Source organism: Artemia franciscana, chromosome 20 (genome assembly GCF_032884065.1).
Source record: "Artemia franciscana chromosome 20, ASM3288406v1, whole genome shotgun sequence".
NCBI lineage: Eukaryota > Metazoa > Arthropoda > Branchiopoda > Anostraca > Artemiidae > Artemia > Artemia franciscana.
In genome coordinates, this window is record NC_088882.1 from 23,659,074 (window position 1) to 23,680,799 (window position 21,726).

Below are 21,726 nucleotides of genomic sequence, written 5' to 3' on the forward strand. Positions count from 1 at the left end.
TTTATTGTGTTCAGCACACTTCCCCAAAGCTGTGGGGGAGGGGGTATATCATCCCCAGAAGCATAGTTATTTGAACTTCTGACTATTTTAAACAAGATGTCTATTTCAAAAGTTTAATCAACTATTTTTGAAAGGACAAAAAAAAATGTTTTGCAAGGGGGCTGGTGACCTTCCAGCCACTTTTGAACATTCCCTCAATATGTCCTGAAAGTTTCAACTCAGTGCCCTCAGCTGTTTTTAAAATATTACAGATCGTCTTTTCTGATACACTGGATTCACATAGTGTACTTGATTTAGTGAAAAATACTATTGAATATTCGTGAAAGTTTCACCTTAATGCCCTTAGCATTTTTCAGATTCATCCAGAATCAAATATTTCTCCTTTCCCTAAGAATAAATCCTGGATGTAAACGATGGGCCGATTGCACAATTTACAATCCTTAGCCTGTTCTGAGGGGGCATGGCATCCTGAAGGTATAGGTATTAGACTGCTTGACTAGTTTGAATAACATTACAATCCAAAAATTTTTCTAGTGTAGTGCTGAGAGACACCTAAAAAGAGCAAGAAGGGGTGGGAGGCTGGTTGCCCTTAAATCTCTTTTCTACATCTCGACATATCTTAAAATTTTCAAATTAATACCATAAGTTGTTCTTTAGATATTGCTGATATTCCCTTTTCATAACCAGCAAGCAAGCAGTGTGTTTTGATTGTATTTGGCATCTGTCTCAACATTTCCTTAAAGTTTCACACTAAAACCTTAAGCCTTTTTAAAGACCCATGATAAAACATATTCTATTTCCAATAGGAATCCTTATATGTTAGCAATTGGAAAAATGAATCATTTATAGCCTTTATCCTGGAGGCTGGGGGAAGGTTTGTTAACCCTGGAGGCAGGGTTATTTGACCTTTTTTTAAAAAGGGGGCCGGAACTTTTGATTTTCCAATTAAATGAGCTCCTTTCAAAGTTTCTACAACAATTCCTTCTGTACAAAGTGCCCCAGTCTAATAACAAGTTAAATAAATAATACGTTGTGCCAACATTGATCTTAAAGATGGACTGCACTGCCTGATCTTCTACTCCTTGTCAAGTTGAAATTTGAAAGACTAAATGGAGGCAGTGCTGACAGGTGAGTAATTCAATTCATACCAGTGGTTTATGACTTTTCTTGAGATATACATTAGACAGATTCTTGATCAGGAGCTTAACTTTGGCAACTTCTTGGACTGTCCTATTGTTTACATCCAGGATTCTTTGACTAATGATAGCTGGTACTATGGCTACTGATGAAGATGGTAGGAGTTCTCCTTTTGAAGTTTGTAAGTCAGCATCATACTGCTATACTCTCATATGAAGCTGATTTTCAGCTTTCTATGCAGTTTGGTGCTTCTCACATCTTGCTGATAAGAGGGAATAGCAAGGCACATGCCAAAATTGAGATTGGATCAAACAAGAGCTTTATACAGTTTTATGAATATTGTTGCCTCCCAACAACTGTTGGTCTATTCTCATAGGCCAAGGACCCTATTGCTTGGGAAACAAGAAGCTGAACATGGCTGTTGAATCATAACTAGTTACCAATGATGACACATTTTGTGATTAATTACCAGAATTAATCAGAATTACCTAGATGTAGAACTACTTTGACCAAAAAAAAATAGTAACTTCTATGTATCCTATATAAATATGCATGTGTCCAACTTAAATGGTATTCAAATTTTTTGGAGTTTACCCCATCACTTTCTATGTTTTACTTGCTCAAAAATATTTTTATTTTGAGATCTTGTGCATTAATTTTTTCATTTGGTCCCTGAGGAGACTTAGAAGGAGGAGATTTCATCTGCATCCGCCCTCTTTGTAAGAAAAGGGGGATTAAGGATTTAGTTTTAAGTTTTAACCTTAAAGGTAACACAACATAAGAAAGTCAGCTTAAGAGTCTTAAGCTGTTTTGCTAGTTTTTGAAAAAGCTCACACTAGACAATTTTGGAGGAGATGGGCAAACATCAGAACAATAAACATTATTTAAAATTATAAATAAACATTATTTAAAAAGTAAATAAAAACAGCTGCAAACTATCAGAAGTATCAAAAGGCGCAGAATGAGGCCACCAATTCCATCAAACAACTGAAGAGGAGTCATGAAGAAAGGTTAGCTGAAAATATAAAAAATAACCCCAAGCTGTTTTGGCAGTATGCTTCTGTTGAATGTTGAAATAGGCACTCCATCCCTGATTTGACCCATCATGGTCGGGCAGTTTCAGACCCAGCTATTAAAGCCAAGATCCTAAATAACCAGTTTGCATCAGCTGTCACACCAGAAACTGCTATTTGTCTCCCAGCTCCTCCCTCAAATACTGTTACTACCCAATGCCACCACTTGAGCTGACTGAGGAGTCTGTTTTGAAACAGCTTGCTTTGTTGGATGTAAATAAATCTGCAGGGCCAGATGGCCTCCACTGCTGTCTTTTGCATGAGTGCAGAATAGAAATAGCATACCCACTATCAAAGCTCATCAGACTATCTCTTGATAGCTCAAAGCTTCTTGTGGAGTGGAAAGTGGCATATATTACCCCCATTTACAAAAAAGGGAAGGAAAGATTAGGTGGAAAACTACCAGTCTATTAGTATTACCTCTGTTGTTGTTAAGCTTCTTGAACATATTGTCAACAAAGCAGTTATTGAGCACCTTGATCAGAGTCATCTTCTCAACAGCTCTCAACATGGTTTCCAATGCAAGAGATCAGTTGACACTAATCTGCTCAAGTCATATGACTATATTACAAAGCTACTGGAGAGGGGAATCCATTCTGAATGTTATTCTGACCCAAATATTCTTGTATTTACACATATAGAATTGCAATCATTTCTGTTTTTGTTGATTGGATATTTGAAATTGCAAATTTGTAATAGGCCTAGTTTAGAAACAAAATTTGGGCTATATATTTGCATATTAGGGGGGGTGGTAGTAAATCATAGCATATATTAAATATGTAAACTAACCATTGCTGTATTTAATATATGCTATGCTTTACCTCCCCCCTTAATGTGCAAATATATAATAACTCCATAATGGTCAGTTTGCAGTAGTTTTGCAAGAGAGAAAATATGTTCAAAAAGTCAAAATGCATCTATTAACAATAGTTTCATGACCCTAAACAATTGTTCAGGTAATAGGTACATTGACCAAAACTTCTTTGGGCTTGTCTTGGTTTGATCAGCTAATTTGGATTCAAAGCTTGAGTGCAAGGCAAGCATCAAGTTTTTAAGTGTGTTCTGGCTTTTGAAGTTTGTGTGAGTAGATTGGGCAGATATTAGCAAGACTTAGTCTTGACTCCTCATCAACTGCAGATGGAGAATTGTTGTGAAGCCAAATGAAGACTAAAGTGGTTTCCAAAAGGCATAACATTTTAAGAAGAAGTAGACTATGAATTTGGAATGAATCAATAGGCTATCATTAGAATGTGAATTTAAAGTAGGCAAATGGACTTAAAAAAGAATTATGAGTTTTTAAGATAAATTTTGTAATTAACTTACTAATGAAATAGCTAAGAAATTGACATATTGTTAGAATCAAGAATCAGAGGGGGGGGGGGTAGCCCCCCTCAGTTTCTCTGACATTAAATTACTTTAGCTGCATATTTAAAATCCAATTAAAGCACTTATTTGACTAAAAATTGCAATTTTTGAGATTTTACCTTGCCCTCCCCTCACTTAAAGAGGACTAAAACTGTTACTGAATTCAGGGGGTATGTTTTGCCATTAGGGAGAGGTATACAGTTCATTGGTATGCCTTAAAGAATACCTGGTAAATATTCTAGAATGCCTTAAAGTAGCATAACCTTCCGAATTGTATAGCTTACTTCTGGAGAATAGAAATGTAGGCCTATGCTAGCACTATAGGCTAATTGAGAAATTAATGGCATTGGTTTTATCCCAACTAATATTGCTCTATAAGGTCAAATCGATGTTAAAACGATTTTCTAGAATAAATACTGAATACTTAGTACTTAAATACATAACTTCAATTTGAAATTTACTTACGATTCATGAAACACTTTATTTGTCACGTAGGCTAGCTTTAAATCCTTGTTTTTCTGTTGCTGTTGTATTGTAAACTAATATGCGTGCTTGCCGTTGAATATCTTTTCTGTTCTATTTTTGCAGTCAGATTGCGCTGTAAACTTTCAGTCACATCAATTTTCAAGTGAATTAAATCGGTCTTTATTCTTTTTTAAACTGGCTTGAGCTGTTCTCCACCTTCCTAAACTCGTCTTTTTATGTGGTACATTGAACCTTTTCTTCACTTTGGTTTTTAGGGTAGAATCAGCCGAGTGAAAACAGTTTTCTATTCACCGGATCAAACTTTTTATGAGTATAACCCCTTAAGTTTTTGAAACTGAAGTTTTAGATATTTTTTAGATTTGGAATTTGTTTAATAAAATCAGCTCTTAGTAAATGGCAGACGTTGCAGAAGTGATTAAAAATTGTTTACAATGAAAATCTAAATTCTTCAATATTGAAAACCAATTGCCGCAGTATATAATTAATGATTAGCCGTCATTTGCCAAACAAAATAATTTTAAGACTATTGGCGAAAAACTTAAAATATTCAATACCATCAATGATCATATTAATAATGGAATATCAATATGCGATCATTATATTCAACAGTCACGAAATGCAAAAAGAGGAAAAGACAATAAGCAGTAAACTATAATATTGAACCTGAATCAAAACTAAAATTAGAAAATGAAATCAAAGAATATAATAAATTATTTCAGATTTAAATTTCTAATTAATAGTGTAGGAAATAAAGATATTATTGAAATTAAAAACAATTTTAAAGCGAAATAGATTTCAAAAGCTGGAAATTATAATGAAGTGAATAATAAATAGTCACTTTTTTTCTCTAAATAATGGCCAAGGCTCGTGAGCCTTAATGAAACTCAAAATGCCATTGTCAACTTTTGCGACCTTCCCTATTTTAGCCGATGGTTTGACGTCCCCGTTTCTACTAAAAGGTAGTTTGCAGACGAATTATGTTCTTCATTTGAGTCGGATAGTTAAAAATAAATTTTAGCAAGCTCCAGAATCCAAAATCATTTTTTGGAGAGATGCTACGAAACACCGACTTAACACTTGTATTTCCGTCAAAGATATTTTCTTTCTGAAAGTAGCTTGAATTCTTTTGCTGGATTACTATCTCCAGTCAAAACACCTCTCTCATCAATTGCAAGCTGTACATTGATGTCTGATAAAATTTTTAATGTGAGCTATCCTCCCTTAAAAATTTAGAAGATATTATTACGATAATGTGCATACGCTTTATTTTTTCATGGTAGTGGGCTACTGTTGGTGATATTTCTTTTCTAATTCACATAATTGTTGTTCAAGGGTTTGTGACCTTCTCATTTTTAAAAGGAGTTGTGACTAATTCCAAAACAGGTCAAATTGGCATCCAGTGCTTGTTTTTCCATCTTGGATAGGTAGCATCCTAGGTAGGTACTTTTTTCCACATGATTTCTGAATTTTTCATTTTACCGACCATTTAAATATAAAATGTAACGTCTACCCATTGTGATTTGAGCTCAAATTTCGCATCATCTATCTCCAAATATTGTACACTGTAGATTGTCAGTTGAACGGCTTATTTACAATACCTGTCAGTCAATGAATTTACAATCTAGTTTGTCAGTGGAAAAGACCTGTCGAAAAAATTTCAATTTTAGAGTAGTGACAAAATCCTTTAGTGTCGGAACAAATCCATTATTATTATCCTTAATATTAAATCATTTACATACTCAATATTAGCCGAATTTGCCACCTTTCTTCGACCATGTTTTAGCGGTAGTCATGCCGTTTGGCGTTATCGCTGGGCTTTAATAATCTGAAATTTCAAATCCAAAAGCATATTCAATTTCAATGGAAGACAAAACTCCTCCTGAGTCTCTATCAGGTAACCTATAGTTTCAGCCATGGTTCAATCAAATCATCCATTAGAAAAGTGGGTGAAATTCTGGTAAAATTCTAGTTAATTGACTTCCTGCTATCTCAGAAAGGGTTTAGGCTAGGGAAATGAAACTTTCAGGGATGGATCAACAGACTAAAGTATGTCAAGGTATATTGAAGCAACTACCTCCACTCCTTCTCTCTCTAGAGGGCCCTGACCCTTGATGACCTTTGAAAACATGTGTGTTATAAAAGTGAAACCTTGCAAAATAAATCGTCTGCTTAATTGAAGTATTTTCAGCTTCATAACTTTGCTCAACTCCATTTTATAAGGTTTTAAAGATATACAAAAATATTTCCTAAATTTTGAAAAAAGACATTGATGTGGCTCAGAATTCTAGGCTACTTAAATAACAGGAATTGTATTTCCAGAACTAAAGGTAGAGAAAAAGCAACTGGGGTAAAATTCTAGTTGATTGACTTTTGGCTATCTTGAAAAGGGGTTAGGTTAGGAAAAATGAAACTTTCAGGGATGGGTCTAAAGGCTAAAGTATGTTCCAGGAAGGTAGTTTGAAGTACCCACCTCCACTCCTTCTCCATCTAGAGAGCCTTGAAATTTGCCTACATGACAGGTCTATACCTATTGAAATTTTGACAAAACAACATTTTACCTTAATTTTCTTTAACCAGTTATCTTTTCTTTGCCTTTAGTTCTGAAAAATGCAATTCCTGTTATTTGAGTAGAATTCTGAGCCATAGGAATGTTTTTTTTAATTTAGGAGATATATTTGCATATCTTTAAAACCTTATAAATTGGGATTGACCAAAGTTGTGAAGCTTAGAACAATTTTGTTGTACTTCATTCAAGCAGAAGATCTTTTTTGCAAGGTTTCACTTTTATAACACACATATTTCTAAAGGTCATCAAAGGTCAGGGCCCTCTAGAGGTAGAAGGAGTAGAGGCAGGTACTTCAAACTACCTTCCAGGGACATACTTTAGCCTTTAGACTCATCCCTAAAAGTTTCATTTTCCAAACCCAACCCCTTTCTGAGATAGCCAAAAGTCAATCAACTAGAATTTTACCAGCAACTGGTAACTGAAAATTAAGGTCAAATGTAGTTTTGTCAAAATTTCAATAGGTATAGACCTGTCATGTAGGCAAATTTCAGGGCTCTCTAAAGGGAGAAGGAGTGGAGGTAGTTATTTTAAAATACCTTCATGGGATATACTTTAGCCTGTAGACCCATCCCTGAAATTTTCATCTTCTTAACCTAACCCCTTTCTAAGATAGCAAGAAGTCACTCAACCAGAATTTTACCCAAGGCTAGCCTATGTCTTGGCCAACTTTAAAAATAATTATGGATAACACTAGAGGCAGGAGGTTCTTAGGCAAGTATGTAGTTTTCAATGTAATTTTGCTAGAATGAAAGTAAATACATTACTTGATGCCTTTTTGTATGCCTTTTTATTATTCATTAATCACTTCTGTGGGAAATTAATAATGACAATAATAATATTTATTACCCACAAATATACAAAAGTATAAACAGTTGAGTACAGAGAAATTACATTTTGAGCCCTCAATAGGGCCTCAAAAGATAAAGCAACTAATAGTTACCAAAAGATTAAAAACATGTTTCTAATTAAACTACCAAGACTAGTGAGACACATTGTCATTTGTGTAGCATCCTGCTGGGCATGCTTGCTTATTAGTTTAGTGTTGCTTTGTTATGTGCTTATATTGTTGTAGCATCCTGCTGAGATTGCTTGCTTATCAGCTTGGTGTTGCTTTTGTTATGTGCTTATGTTGTTATATTTACTGGTGCTTGGGTCATAATAAAGAGCTAAATCAACTTGAGACTTAGGAATTCTACAAATTGTAGCTAATTCAGAAATGGTAGGCTAATTATTATATCCCTAGTCTTAATTGTAAAATGGGTACTTAGCCTATCTGTTATAGCAACCCCACTATAGACATTAAGTTATGTTAATCCTAATGAAACATACCATAATATGATGAAGATATAATAGCCTACTTTAGAAACAAATTTGGGCTATATATTTGCATATTAGTGGAGCTGGGGTAAAGTATAGCAGGTTTGCATGCAAAACATGCTAGGTACATTTCTTCTACATATTATGAAGTAAGGATTGTTTTCTAACTTCATACTGTCTAAGTACTTTACCCCCCCCCCCCTTAGTGTACAAATATATAGCCCAAATTATATATTTCCCATTTATTCTGTCACCTGTCTTTGTCTTGTCTCATGCTAAGCTGAAAGAAACTAGCAAAATAAAGTGGTTCTACAGTGTGTCAAAGGATGAAGAACTTGAGGGGCTGTTATAACAGATAATTACTGTAAAATATTAGGTCCAAAATATTTAACCCAAGTCAAGCTACTTTTTTGCTATCTTGGAAATGGGTTAGGTTATGAAAATAAAACTTTCAGGGGAGGAAATACAGACTAAAGTATTTCCTGGGAAGGCATTTAGAAATACTAACCTCCATTCCTTCTCTTTCTAGAGGGCACTGACCTTTGATAACTTCTAAAATTCTTCATGTAGTAAAATGACTTGCCAATGAAGGCAAGAGTAATGAAGTTTTGAGCTTAGTCTTATCAATAAATGTAAGAGTAACCCAACAAGGTTTGTAATTATGTGTCCAGTAAAGACCATACTAGGTGCTGTGTTAAAGGCCTCATTACTGATGATGAAGAGAAGTGACTGACACCAAGAAACTAGCAAACTTTCTAAAAAACCAGATCACTTCTGTCTTCACAACAGAACCAGATAGTGAGCCTCCAACTCTTCCTAAGTACAACATACTATCTTCCATGAGTATAGTTGTTATCACTGTATCTATGGCAGAAAAGAGGCTGAAAAACTTCAATACCAACAAATCAGCCAGTACTAATGGAATCCACCCAAGGTTGCCCAAATAAACAGCCACCAAGATTTCCCCTGCTTTGTGCCATCTGTTTCAGTTTTCTCTTGTTGGCAGAGTTGTTCCCTCACAATGGAAGACTGCTTTTATTACACCCATATTCAAAAAGGGGGACTGATCTAAAGCTGAAAACTACAGACCTATAAGCCTGACATCTGCTGTCACTAAGGTTTTAGAGAGAATTGTCAAGAACTCACTGCTCAAGCACCTTGTTTCCAACAGCATAAGCTTGGACAAACAGCTTGATATTCTTCCTGAGAAGTCAGTCAAATCAAACCTGCTCAAAACTTAGGAGCTAATTACTCAGCTCCTTGACAGAGGATCTCCTGTTGACCTAATTCTTCTAGACATTGCCAAATCCTTCAACAAAGTCCTCATAGTTGTTAACAAAGAGCTAGCTGACTGGCTAATGGACTTCCTTGGTGGCAGAATGCAAAAGGTTTGGCTCTTTACCACAGATGGACTGAAGGTCTATTCAACACCTTGCCAAATTCTGAGTGGTGTCCCTCAAGGAACTGTCCTCAGGCCAACCTTATTCCTCATATACATCAATGACCTGGTAGCTAAACAAAAAATCACGTGACTGCTTATGATGGCAACTCCAAGCTATTTGGTACCACAGTAGCCTACAAGCCAATCTCAACCAAATTCAAGCATGGGCATCTAAGTGGCTTCTGTCCTTCAACATCTCAAAGTGCATCACTCTTCATTTTGGCTGTTATAATCTGCAGCACTAGTACACTATGTATGATGGCAAAACATCATCAATCATCTTGCTTCCTACTTCTAATACTAGTAGAGACCTTGGAGTCCTGTAGGATGACAGTTTAAAATTCCATGATCACACTGCCTAAGCAGTTTTGAAAGCAAACACAAATTTGGGACTCATGAAAAGAACCATCAGTAGTTAATCCTCTACAGTTTTTCTGAAACTATGCAAAGATGTGGTCAGGCCAATCCTGGATTTTGGAACATGTCTTGATGATCCTTTCTACAAGAGCAGTATCCAGCTCATTGAAGATGTCCACAGGAGAGCCACCAAATGCATTGACAGTTTATGCAGTCAGCCCTACTGCTGTAGACTATAATCCACTAACTTCCCAACACTCGTTTTTGGCATAGGCGTAATGACATGATGCTCACCCACAGGTACCTCCAGCAAGCAGACCAGAAGCTGTTCACCTTCTCTCCCCACCAAAGACAAACACAAGAACTTTCCAAAAAGTTGTTCAAATCCACTGTTAATACAAAGGTTCAACTAGATTTTCTCAGCCAGCAAGTGGTGAATGATTAGAGCCAACTAAGCCAAGAGACAATCTCCACAACCTCACCTGAGGAAATCAAAACAAGGTTTGACAAGGAGTAGGAGGCCAAACCATGGAGATTCCAGTGGGGAAAACCCCTCCCAGCCCTCACTACCATAACACTCATGGTAGACAATAGAGAGTCATCTTGGAGGATAATGTGGCCTGTCTTACCCAACCATCTTGCACACTCAATCCAATTTGCTCTTGTGAGGTGGTGCCAACTCTAAATTGCTGGAGAATGGTTCTTGAACCACACCTACCATGTGGTCACTGTTACCAAGTGGGCTTAAATTACATCCCTCCCGCACTCTCTAGTTCTGATGATTTGTTGATTGACCTTAACACAGCAACCAGATCCATCACCATCATCAACTATGGAGCATCACAGTTCTTGCAGCTAATTCGTTCTGACGTGGAAATTAAGGGAAAGGTGAAATCTTGCAAAATAGATCTTCTGCAAAATGTGTAAACTATGATTATTCTACATATTATGAAATATATTAGTTTTCTTAACATGTTTCCTTCTCTCCTGTTAGTTCTCTAGGCTTATACCCAAGAAAAGTATTTTTGGCTTCACAACTATGCTCAATCTCAATTTATGAGGTTTCAATGATCTGTAAATACATTTTCTTATTTTAGAGAAAAACCTATTGATATGGCTTTAAATTTTGCTCAAATAACAGGAAATGTATTCAAGGATAATTAAGGCATAAGATATATATATATATATATATATATATATATATATATATATATATATATATATATATATATATATATATATATATTTGTATATATATATATATATTTGTATATATATATATATATATATATATATATATATATATATATATATATATATATATATATATATATATATATATCTTCCTTAAGGTTTTGATATTTTTTTCATTTATGAAAAAAAAGAAAGGTGGAAACATTTCAAACATATTCTGTTTTCAGTAAAGTGCAAATTGTGTTCTGGGTTTGAGAAGTCCATAGTTTGTTTTGGAGTAGCTTAACATCCACCTAAATATTCCTAAAAGTCTCAAATTAATTTATTTAAATTCAAATTAAAACTGAGTACCATCAACCATTCCAGAAGCATCCTCTTAACAACCTGTGTAGCTATAGTGTTTTGATTTAAATCTATACAGTTTCAATGTTGGCCAAATTTTCACCTTAATTCCCTTAGCTTTAGAAGCAGTAGAACAGGTAGTAATAGTAGTAGCAGCAGTGGAATTAACAGTAGTAGCCTTAGCTTTAATTGTAGCAGTAGTAATAATATTAGCTGTAATAGTAGTATGAGCAGAAGCAGTAGCATTAAGATGTAAACACTGTCTTTTGGTTAGTTCAACATCCCCTAACAAGCCCTGTAAGTTTTAACTTCACGCTTTAACAAGCAAGTCAATAGTGGTACAAACTTGGCATTACAGATTTCCGGGCCCATGTCTTGTTCTGGGTGTATTTTGCCGCTAAAATAATACTAATAAGCTCTTGTAACTAAAGGAGTAGAATTTCGCCTCTCTATTTTCGAAGAGGCCTCACCACACACATAAACAAAATTTGTTTCTGTCATTAAGGCCGTGATTAAGTGAACTGATGGAACTCGAAAATCCCATAATAAAATTGAAAATTATATTTAAAAAGTACTCAAGTATTCATTGGCGGAAGATACCGCTTTTAATATTAGGCCTTAGCTTCTTGAAGATGCTACAAAATTTTTGCTAGGATTTTGTTCTATTTCCTCTAATTGCTTAGAAATCTTAGAAAATGACTAGCTCTTTTCACAAGTGTAGTCTATGAAGGATATTGCTTTTAGAACAAAACCGGTTATCATGAGCAGAAGACAATAACCTGTAAGATGATTGCAACCATTTTGCGATATATTTTCTTGTTTTTGGACAGTCCCATGTAATATTTTCAGCTACCTGAAATTTTTACAAGTTTTTTGCCAGAAAGAATCGTTTCAGATCCCCCTAGAGACCAAATCGACAAGCTGGTATAATTAACCTGCTATTTCCGCCAATGAATAAGTGCTGTTTGAAGGGTTTTTGACAATCGACGGTCTCTAGAGAATTGCGAGACAGAAGGCTACTCTAACTTCAATTTTGAACCTGGAAGTTTTCAAGTTCACCTAATCACGGCCTTAAAACAGTTCCAAGACATGTTTCGTACAAAATAAATAATTGACGTATAATGCACTAAATGGTAGAATATATTTACTTTTATCATAATTTAATTGTGAAATCAAAAGACAGCACAAAGATTAACTTCTTTCTTTTCCACTTACTCTTTTTTTCAATCTGTTCAACCCTGGATTTTTTTTGACGGAAATTTATAGATGGTGTCGCATTCGATAAATTTTTACGTAAGCCACTAGGTGCTACAAAAGTGTCATGATCTAAGTTCGTTGTAAGGGTTTTTCCTTAGAAAGGAAATTCCCTTTCAGTCATCTACTTAATAAAATAAATATACCTTTATAAAATATTTTGAGAATAAGTGTACAGATCAAGCGATGATATGATGCAAATCTGGGCCGCCTTTCGTTGGTATATGATATGGCCATTACAACTATATTGAAGAGAGTTATCAGAAGAACTAAACGCACTTCTGGTGAAGTTCTAAACGCATGGGAATCTGCAAGTTGAAAAAACCTTGAATTAGAGACTGGGCTGACCCAGTGGTCTGACCAAATGTCTGGACAGACATTTAACTCAGGACAAAGTTAAAGAATCTTAATATTTCTGTGTAACAAAAACATCGATTTTTTAAATTACAAGCATTGACCTGACCTTAGTTTTTTCAGTATTTTGGTTGATGAATGGAACTAAAAAGATACCCAGATAAACCAGTAATCAGTAGACAGAAGAAAGGTTCAGCTTGAAGCTGGTGCTTAACGTTTTTGCAGGGCTTGATCGGTTTAAGAGTTCAGACGACTCCATTGCAAAACTTGTGCTTTGTTGGTTGCTTTTGCATTTATATCCTGTGAGAGTAAGAAATTGAAAAACATCAAACCTTGATTATCTTGGCGGTTTCCCTTGATTTCTCCTTAGTTTTACATGCTTGTTCCTCGTCTTGAATAGCCAAGTCACCATATACTTCGTCCAATGATAATCAAACTTGCACGCCAAGAAGGTTGGACACAGGGACACAACTACAATGGCGCGTAACGACTTAGGCGTGCGGGGGGGCTGGGGGGGGCGCGAAGCGCCACCCCAACAGCTAGTATATATATATATATATATATATATATATATATATATATATATATATATATATATATATATATATATATATATATATATATATATATATATATATATATATATATATATATATATATATATATGCAAGTTAGGGGAAGGGGACTGATAAATTACTCTAACCTTTCCTCCCTGTAATGTGCACATATATAGCCCAAATTATTAAATTCCAATGCATTCTGTCAGCCGTCATTTGTCTTTGTGGCTATGAAACCGGTTTTCTCATATCTTACATTCAGTAAACTTTTTGACTGTGTTCGGTATAATACATAATTAAAGGGAAAGGTCCCTTTAATTCCAGCATTTCCATCAATTTCTCCAGCAAGAATCGTCAAACCTAACATGTCAATTTTGACATAATGGAATGACATTTTACACAAAAACACTTCTTTGCTACTGGCTTGCTTCTTATAAGCATGTCATATATCACAAATACTAATAAACAGGAAAAAACCGAAATTTTAAAAATTGGTGGGTAATGGACCATTTCTAAAATAATTTTTGGATCAACAGATGGCAATGTATAAGAAACATCTGAAAATAAATTCATTAAAAAAAAAATATTGTTGACCAGTTGGCTCCAACTTTTGAGCCACTTAGTGCTATTCCAGTTGCTATTTTATGGTTTGTTTTTCATTTTCCAGCCCCCTCCAAAAAGGTATCCACACCTAGAAAATATACAGCTCCTAGTTTGTGCATTGATGTTTCAGCTATTGCACCCGTGGCTACTGGAAAATTTGCATGTAATGGTTAGTCAATTATTCCTTTTGCACTATCTTCTTGCTTTTGTCTCTCCTTCTTTCTTTGCTTCCTATATCATCTTGTTTTAAGTCCTTTTTATTTTATTTTACTTTTTATTCTCCTCCCCTCTTAAGCTCTCTTTATTTCCAATAAGTTCATAGAAATTAAGTTTAGCAGTATATTTTTACATTCCGGTAGTCATGCTTTCGGACTCTTGTTTAATGATAATCTGGTTTGAATGATCTTGGGGCCCATAAATGAATATTAAAAAGAAATAACTATTCTTATTTTTAACAATTTGATTGAGACTAGATTAATTTAATAGTGACTGTTTTGCTTCTTGACATTAAATTTGCCGTATTGTTCTGTTAAAACAACAAGTTTTCATTTGTTTCCATGGTTTAATATTTGGCTAAATTTAAAAAAGATATATTTTTCAAGACGCCAATTTATTAAAGAGAAGTAATTAGCAATTTTAGCATTATTGTAACCTGAAATGAGCAGAAACAGTCATAATAGAGATGAAAATGAAAACAAACAGATATTAATGTAAATACGACTATTACTGCTATTACTAACAATACACTACAGTACCTAGCTGCCTGAGGCCCGCACAGCAGCACAAGCTTCTCCTCTAAAACAAACTATTGTAGTTAGAATTTCTTTTAAATCCTTTCTTATGATGTCTTTCCAACCCATTCGGGGATGAATCGCTTTTCGTCTGGTCCCAGATTGACGGCTAAAAGACACAATCTATATATATGATCACTCAAACGAGTACCAAAAAATCATTCTTATTTATTTTTTTTTAAACATTTAATAGATCTTCCTTGGTCTTTTGAAGCCTTTCAGTCTTTACCCTTAGTCTATCAGAGTCATACTTGAACACTACTCTGACTTTGCTTCCAGTATTCTGATTTTAGTTTGCAGGCTAATCTCCCACACTTTTTTTGACTCATCAGTAATCTGTACGCACATATTATGTTTTGATTTAGCTTAACTTTTCCCTCAGTGTTTCCTCGGACGTTTTTTTTTTCAATATTCTCAGCCTCAGAAGTATTCGCTATAGAAGTAGTGGTTTTTGTAATAGTAGTAGTAGTAGTTGTGGTTATTGTAGAAGCAGCTGTCGTTGTTGGAGTAGTATCGCGCAAATATAGCCTTTTGGTCATCGATCATCTCCCTTTCCATCCCCGGAGAGTTCCAAGTTAATATGATTAGTCATTCCTGAGCTACGCCCTTTTGACTACCCATATACAAATAATATGTTTTGATTTAGTTCAACATTCCATGAAGGACTCATCCTAATGCCCTTCAGTTTTTGATAAAGTAGAAGTCAAACATGCATACCTTTTCTCAATAACATATACTATGTGTAAACAATGAACAAATTGCCTAACTTACAGCCCTTCCCTGGCCTCGGGAGGGTTGACATCCCCAAACGCACAATTACTAAACCTTTCAACAATGCTGAAGAAAAAAATGTATAAATTTTGTTTGTATGTTTGTTTTGGGAAATGATGGGTGGGGGGGGGTGGTTGCTCTCAAATCACTTCGACTCTTAAAAAAGGCACTATAACTTCCGATTTCAAATCTAACAGGACCACTTGAATTTTATACGACCATCCATTCCATAATAGCATTATATTCCCCCAGTGCAGAACTTAAAGCCCTTTCCCCAGGGCTCTGGGGGGTTGTGTCAACCATGGAGACATCGTTCTATGTTCTTTGGACTATTTTAACCGAAATGGCCATTGCACAATTTCAGTCAGATGCGTTTGGTGAAAAGAAGGTTAGTGGGGGGAGAGGGCAAGTTTACCTCAAACACTTTTGACTTTGATAATAAATAAGGGCTTACCTTATTTACACTTTCAAAAACAATAATTGCTAGCTGGTAATCACGTAGCTCGCCTATGTTCAAAATATCATTCTTTCTAAAACACTCCGCAGTATTGTGACAGTTTTGAAATTCGCCTATGAGACGCAGTGCTTTGTTTTGTATTATTTGATTTCTTTTATAATTCATCATGAAATCACTTGCCCAAACAGAACAACCGTACGTGATGTAAGGGTGCAAAATAGCACTGTATAACAGTTTGACAACTGCTACTGGGAACACTTTTTTCAGCCTCCTCATCACTCTCAATCCTCATCACTCCTATTTATTTACTATTTAATATTAATTATTTTACCCCCTCCCCCTCCCCAAGGATTTTTTTCTTCCTCTTTTTTTGGGCGGGGGAAAGAAATGATTTAGCAGATTCATGGTGGTTAGAATTGCGGCCACAGTCAGGACTATTTTGTCTTAAGAGTGGCCGTTAATGGTAAATTGTTTGTTTAATTTATATGTTTTGGATGAAAATAAAAAAATGTCTATGTCTAAAAGGCAAAATGAACTTCCAGTTTCAATCAGATGAACCTCCTTTAAAGTTTATACAATAATTCCTTCCTGAAGAATCTTAAATGGCTTGTGGGTATAACTAACCACAGCCCAGGCTGTGATGGATTATATCAGCCCCAAAAGCCTTGTTGTATGATCTTCGGACTATTTTGAATAAATGAACTGTGTCAAAATTTCCATTGGATGCAACTCAGGAAAACAACACGTGTGTGTATGGAGGGGGGTGGCGGTGCTCCGATCATTTTGACTCTTAAAAAGAGCACTTGAACTCCTTATTACTAATCCAATGGGTTCCTTCTAAAGCATTAACGACCACCCCTTTCTATAAAAATTGCTTATGCCCCCAGGGCATAACTTACAACTCTTGTCCTGAGAATTCCGGGCGGGGAGGCTGTCTTCCTCACCTGTAGTTGAAGAGTTAATTTCTAAACTCTTCAACTACGATGAACAAAATGGCTATCTCCAAGTTTTGATTGGAGGTGTTTGGAAAAATGTTGGACGTGGTGGGGATATTTGCTCTCAAATCAGTTTTGACTCTTAAAAAGGACGCTATAACTTCCAATTTCAAATCAAATGAGTCCCATCTGAAGTTTTTGCGACCACCCGTTCCAAAAAAAAACTTATATGTCCCCAGGACATAGCTTACAACCCTTTTCCGAGGACGCTGGAGGCTATATCAACCCTAGAGGCATTGTTTAATGTTCTTTGGACTCTTGGACTTTTTGTTTAATGTTCTTTAGAGATTTTGAACAAAATCTCTATCCCACAATTTCAATCAGATGCATTTGGTGAAAAGAGGGGTTATTGTTGGGGGGGGGGTAGTTACCCTCCATCACTTTCGACGTTTAAAAGGGAATTAAAACTTTTAATGTTCAATTAATGAGTCTCCTTTAGAGTTAAACAACCATCCCTTCAGTAAAAAACCTTAATTGCCCTCGGGGCATAACTTACAAATGGTTGTATCAACCCCAAAGGCCTTGTTATATGATCTTTGGACTATTTTCAATAAAATGACTGTCTCAGAAGGATTTCTATTGGATGCATTTCGGGAAAACCCGACGTTTGTGGGGAGGGGGGCTCGCTGCCCTCCGACCACTTTACTCTTAAAAAGGCACTATAAATTTTGATTGTTTGGCTGGGTGTGTCTTCCTCTTAGACGAATTTTCTGACCTTTCAATTACGATGAACAAAATTGCTATCCCCGGGCTTTGATTGTATATCTTTGTGAAAATGGTGGGCATAGGAGGGGGGCTGGTTGCTCTCAAGTTATTTTTTACTGTTAAAAAGGGCACTAGAACTTCTAATTTCAAATCATAAGAGCCACATCTGAAGTTTATACGATCATCCATACCATAAAAACCTCGTGTGTCCTCAGGGCATGACTTACAGCCCTATCTCTAGGGCGAAAGGGGGTTTTATCAACCCTAGAGGCATTGTTATATGTCCTTTGGGCTATTTGGAACAAAATATATATCTCACAGTTTCAATCAGATTTGTTTGGTGAAAAGAGGGGTAGTCCGGGGTGGGGACAGTTGGCTAGTTACCCTCCATCTCTTTTGACTCTGAAAAGGGGACTGGGACTTCCAATTTTCAACCAAATAAGCTTCCTCTAAAGTTGATTCAACCACCACTTCCATACAAACCTTAAATGCCCCCAGGGCATAACTTTTAACTCTTGCCCCTAGGCCCTGGGGTTTGTTTCAATCCAAAAAGCCTTGTTATATGATATTTAGATTGTTTTGAATAAAATGGCTATCTCAAAATTTCTCTTAGATATATTTCTGGACAATACAGCGGGTGTGTGTGTGGGGGGGGGGTCGCTGCCCTCCGATCACTTTGACTCTTAAGAAGGGCACTAAAGCATCTGATTGCCAATTTAATGATGGGAGATGGAGACAGAGCTTACTTGCTGCTTAACAAGTGGATTTAATGACGGAGCATGCGCACTGTTAAGCAATTGGGTTTGGGTGCGGGGTTTACACAGTGGATACCAAAAGTGGTTGGAAACAGAGGACACGTTCTTTTGACCAGAGTGGCGGAGCTTTCACACTTTTAACCAACGAGCTTCGAAGACTGAGCGTACGGAGGATTGACCGGGGCGTCCCCGAATAAAAATTGGGAGTAAAAGGGATAGAGCGTGCTTATATTTATTAATCTAGGGATAGGGTAGTTTGAGTGAGATAGGCCCAAGAGCCTGACTTCGGTCCATTTCATCATTCAGATTGAAAGTCCTTGTATGAAACCTTTATTTCAGCAAGGTGTAACACGTCTACCTTTCTACTTAACTGTTTCTATGAAGCTTCTGTCATGGTAGAATATTTATGTGATTTAAAAGGCACAGGGGGCTATTCTCATTAGTGGAGCTCTTTTTTATTCTTAATAAAGAAAAATCTGTTGTTTAAGACAGAATCATAAAAAGACTCCCATCCATCAAGTAGCATCTTTGCTCGTGACAAAATATCGTGATTGCCCGGAGTAGCGTTTCCATCTTATTGAAACAATTGTTTTTTTTAAATTGTATTTATTTAAAAAAAAATTATCATATCTTTGGCACTTTTATAGAAATCTCTCTTCAAAAACCGAGATTTCTGAGAAAGGAAATTTGCTTTTTTGTGTATTTGATCTTAATCTTTTGATTTTTTTATGTGGAAGTCGTCTGTTCAGATTTTTTGGCTATTAATTATTTGCTTGCTTTTCTATTCTCTCTCTTTCCGTTTCACGTTCTCTTTGTTTATCTTTTTTTCTCTCTTCTGCATAATCTCCCCTCTCCCCCCTCCCATAGGATTAGCCAAATATAGGACTTTGTTGTTTTTGTCTTGATCCTTTTGTCTTTTTTCTTGGAACCTTCTAATTTTAGAGTTTTGTTTTGGTTATTAGTTCTGGGCTTTTTGATTTATTTTTTTTGCCCGTTATTTTCTTGAATTGAATTCTAGCGTCTAATGATACCCAATCATGGAAGTCAAGCTCAGGAGGCCAAGAATTGATGTCGACCAAACAAAGTCAGGTGTTCTCAGATGAAAGCTGTGAAGAAGTGAGTAGCATACTCTTACGCCTTAAAGGTTTTTGTTTTGAATCGCAAAATAATTCTCACTCGGGTCATAAAAAGTGAAGGTGTTCAACGGAAACTTTTTTCAGTGTGCCTAAAACTTTTCAAAGTATTCTGATGATATGAAGAAAAGAGACCTACATTTTTGTTGATCTGTTTAGAGAAGGAGTAAGAGGAGAAGTTAATTACCAAAGAGAAGTAAGACTAACGCTCCCTGTGCCTTCTAAAGACCAGGAAATGTTCTGCACTAAACTGAAAACAACTTTAGTCCCGGCCTTTTTAAATATTTATTTCTTATAACATAAAAAACGTCGCCATTATAACCAAGATTACTGGAATGAACAAATGAATTTAGATTGACAGTTTAGTATATACTGTTAGTCATTCCTGAAAGTCGTAATAATTTTGAGTTTTTATAAAGTTCCAATTATCAAAGAGAAAACTATTTAAAATAAATTTGTAATATATTTTTTTAAAGTAAATATTTAAAATTTATTTTGTTTTTAGTAAAGTGTAAATTATGTTCTAGTCTTTAGAAGGCAAAGAGAGTAGCCCTATTCCTGCAAGTGGGAGTTTTTGCACGTTTTGGGTTTGACTTGGTTTTTATGGCACTTGGTATTTACCAAGTGACATATAGTGATCGCAAATTCTGTCGGTCTGTCTGTCCCGGTTTTGCTAGTTTAGGCACTTTCAGATAAGCTAGGACGATGATCTTTGAATTTTGTTAGAGCTCATGCCATATGAGCTCTTTGCTCTTGGCTCTTCCAACCTCGTCACTAGTGCCATTTGAGCTCTTAGCTCTTGTTATTGTAATTTCTGTTTGTTTTGGGTTTCATTTATTCACTTGCGTGATTTGTGGTAGTTTTATTCTTGGAAATTATTTGACTTTATTTCTGCTTATACATGGTTTACTTCATCTCTTTACTTTTCTCTGAATATAGTTTTTTTTTTTTAATTAAGTTCTGTTCGTATTTAAATGACATGTGGTCTTTTTTTTATGATTGGTAAGAAACCAATATTTTCAATATTTTCGGTTTTTCTCAATAAAAATCAAGGTGTTGGCTTGCAATTTTTAATAAGTCGTACTATAATGCTTTGCATTTATGGATACGGGGTAAAATACATGGGTTGAAAATCTACATAATCTTTGGGGTTCTATAGGGCTTACAGAAATACCAAAAACAAGAAGAACAATAGGGATTTTTTTATGACAGTGGGAAACAAATTAGAATGAATATTTCGGCCCTGTGTCCAAGGGCCGTCCTCAGCAATACAAATAAGAAACAAACAACTTACAAGAGGATAAAATCAATAAAACTAAAATGAACAGTTTTTCAAAACAGTCCCAGCATCCTTACCTCAGCGAAGTTCAACCAGGACTCAAAAAAATTAAAATTAAATAAAAATTTAAAAAAAAATTAAAAAATTCCCTATTATTCTTCTTGTTTTTGGTGTTTGTGATGGAAAGGTAGTGTGGTCTTCGTCGTTAATTGCTAACAGAAATCTGACCTTCATCATGTTACAACGTTGAGTATTGACAAATATTAATGAACAATCCCTTTCATATGCCCTGAAAGTTTTGACTTCATTTCCTTAAGGTTTACAGACATATCATATATACACCCTATTGACAACCTTGGATGTACATACTGCATTTTGACTTAGTTCTATTTTCCACTCTACAAGCCCTGATGATTTTAGCTTAATATCCTGAGCCGTTCCCGAGATGTCGTAGATATGCCCTTTCAACAGAATTTGATGCATGGTGGGTCTTTTGATTTAGTTTAACATCCCCGAAATTATGCCCTGAAATTTTAAGCCCTGACGATTTTAGCTTAATATCCTGAGCCGTTCCTGAGATATCGTAGATATGCCCTTTCAACAGAATTTGATGCATGGTGGGTCTTTTGATTTAGTTTAACATCCCCGGAATTATGCCCTGAAATTTTAAGCCCTGACGATTTTAGTTTAATATCCTGAGCCGTTCCTGAGATATCGTAGATATGCCCTTTCAACAGAATTTGACTCATGGTGGGTCTTTTGATTTAGTTTAACATCCCCGAAATTATGCCCTG

The 21,726-nt window shown here is 35.6% G+C and overlaps 1 protein-coding gene and 1 long non-coding RNA gene across 4 annotated transcripts in view; one reads left to right on the forward strand and one right to left on the reverse strand.

Moving 5' to 3' along the window:
• LOC136039929 (WD repeat and SOCS box-containing protein 1-like) overlaps window positions 1–21,726 on the reverse strand; it is a 115,921-nt gene that overhangs the window by 78,759 nt on the left and 15,436 nt on the right. The window contains exon 1 of one of the 3 annotated variants that reach the window (XM_065723921.1): window positions 4,041–4,138. The exons of 1 other annotated variant lie outside the window; for it this stretch is intronic. Coding sequence is in view for 1 of the 2 variants with exons in the window: in XM_065723922.1 (XP_065579994.1) it covers window positions 4,041–4,047 (7 nt within the window). In the remaining variant the exon portion in view is untranslated. Of the gene's footprint in view, window positions 1–4,040; window positions 4,139–21,726 lie in introns of those variants that run through there. One more of the 3 variants, XM_065723922.1, reaches the window with a different exon arrangement.
• On the forward strand, window positions 5,816–19,637 carry LOC136039930 (uncharacterized). The gene is made up of 3 exons (XR_010620593.1): window positions 5,816–5,955; window positions 14,111–14,215; window positions 19,539–19,637. It is a non-coding gene; the product is annotated as an uncharacterized LOC136039930 (long non-coding RNA).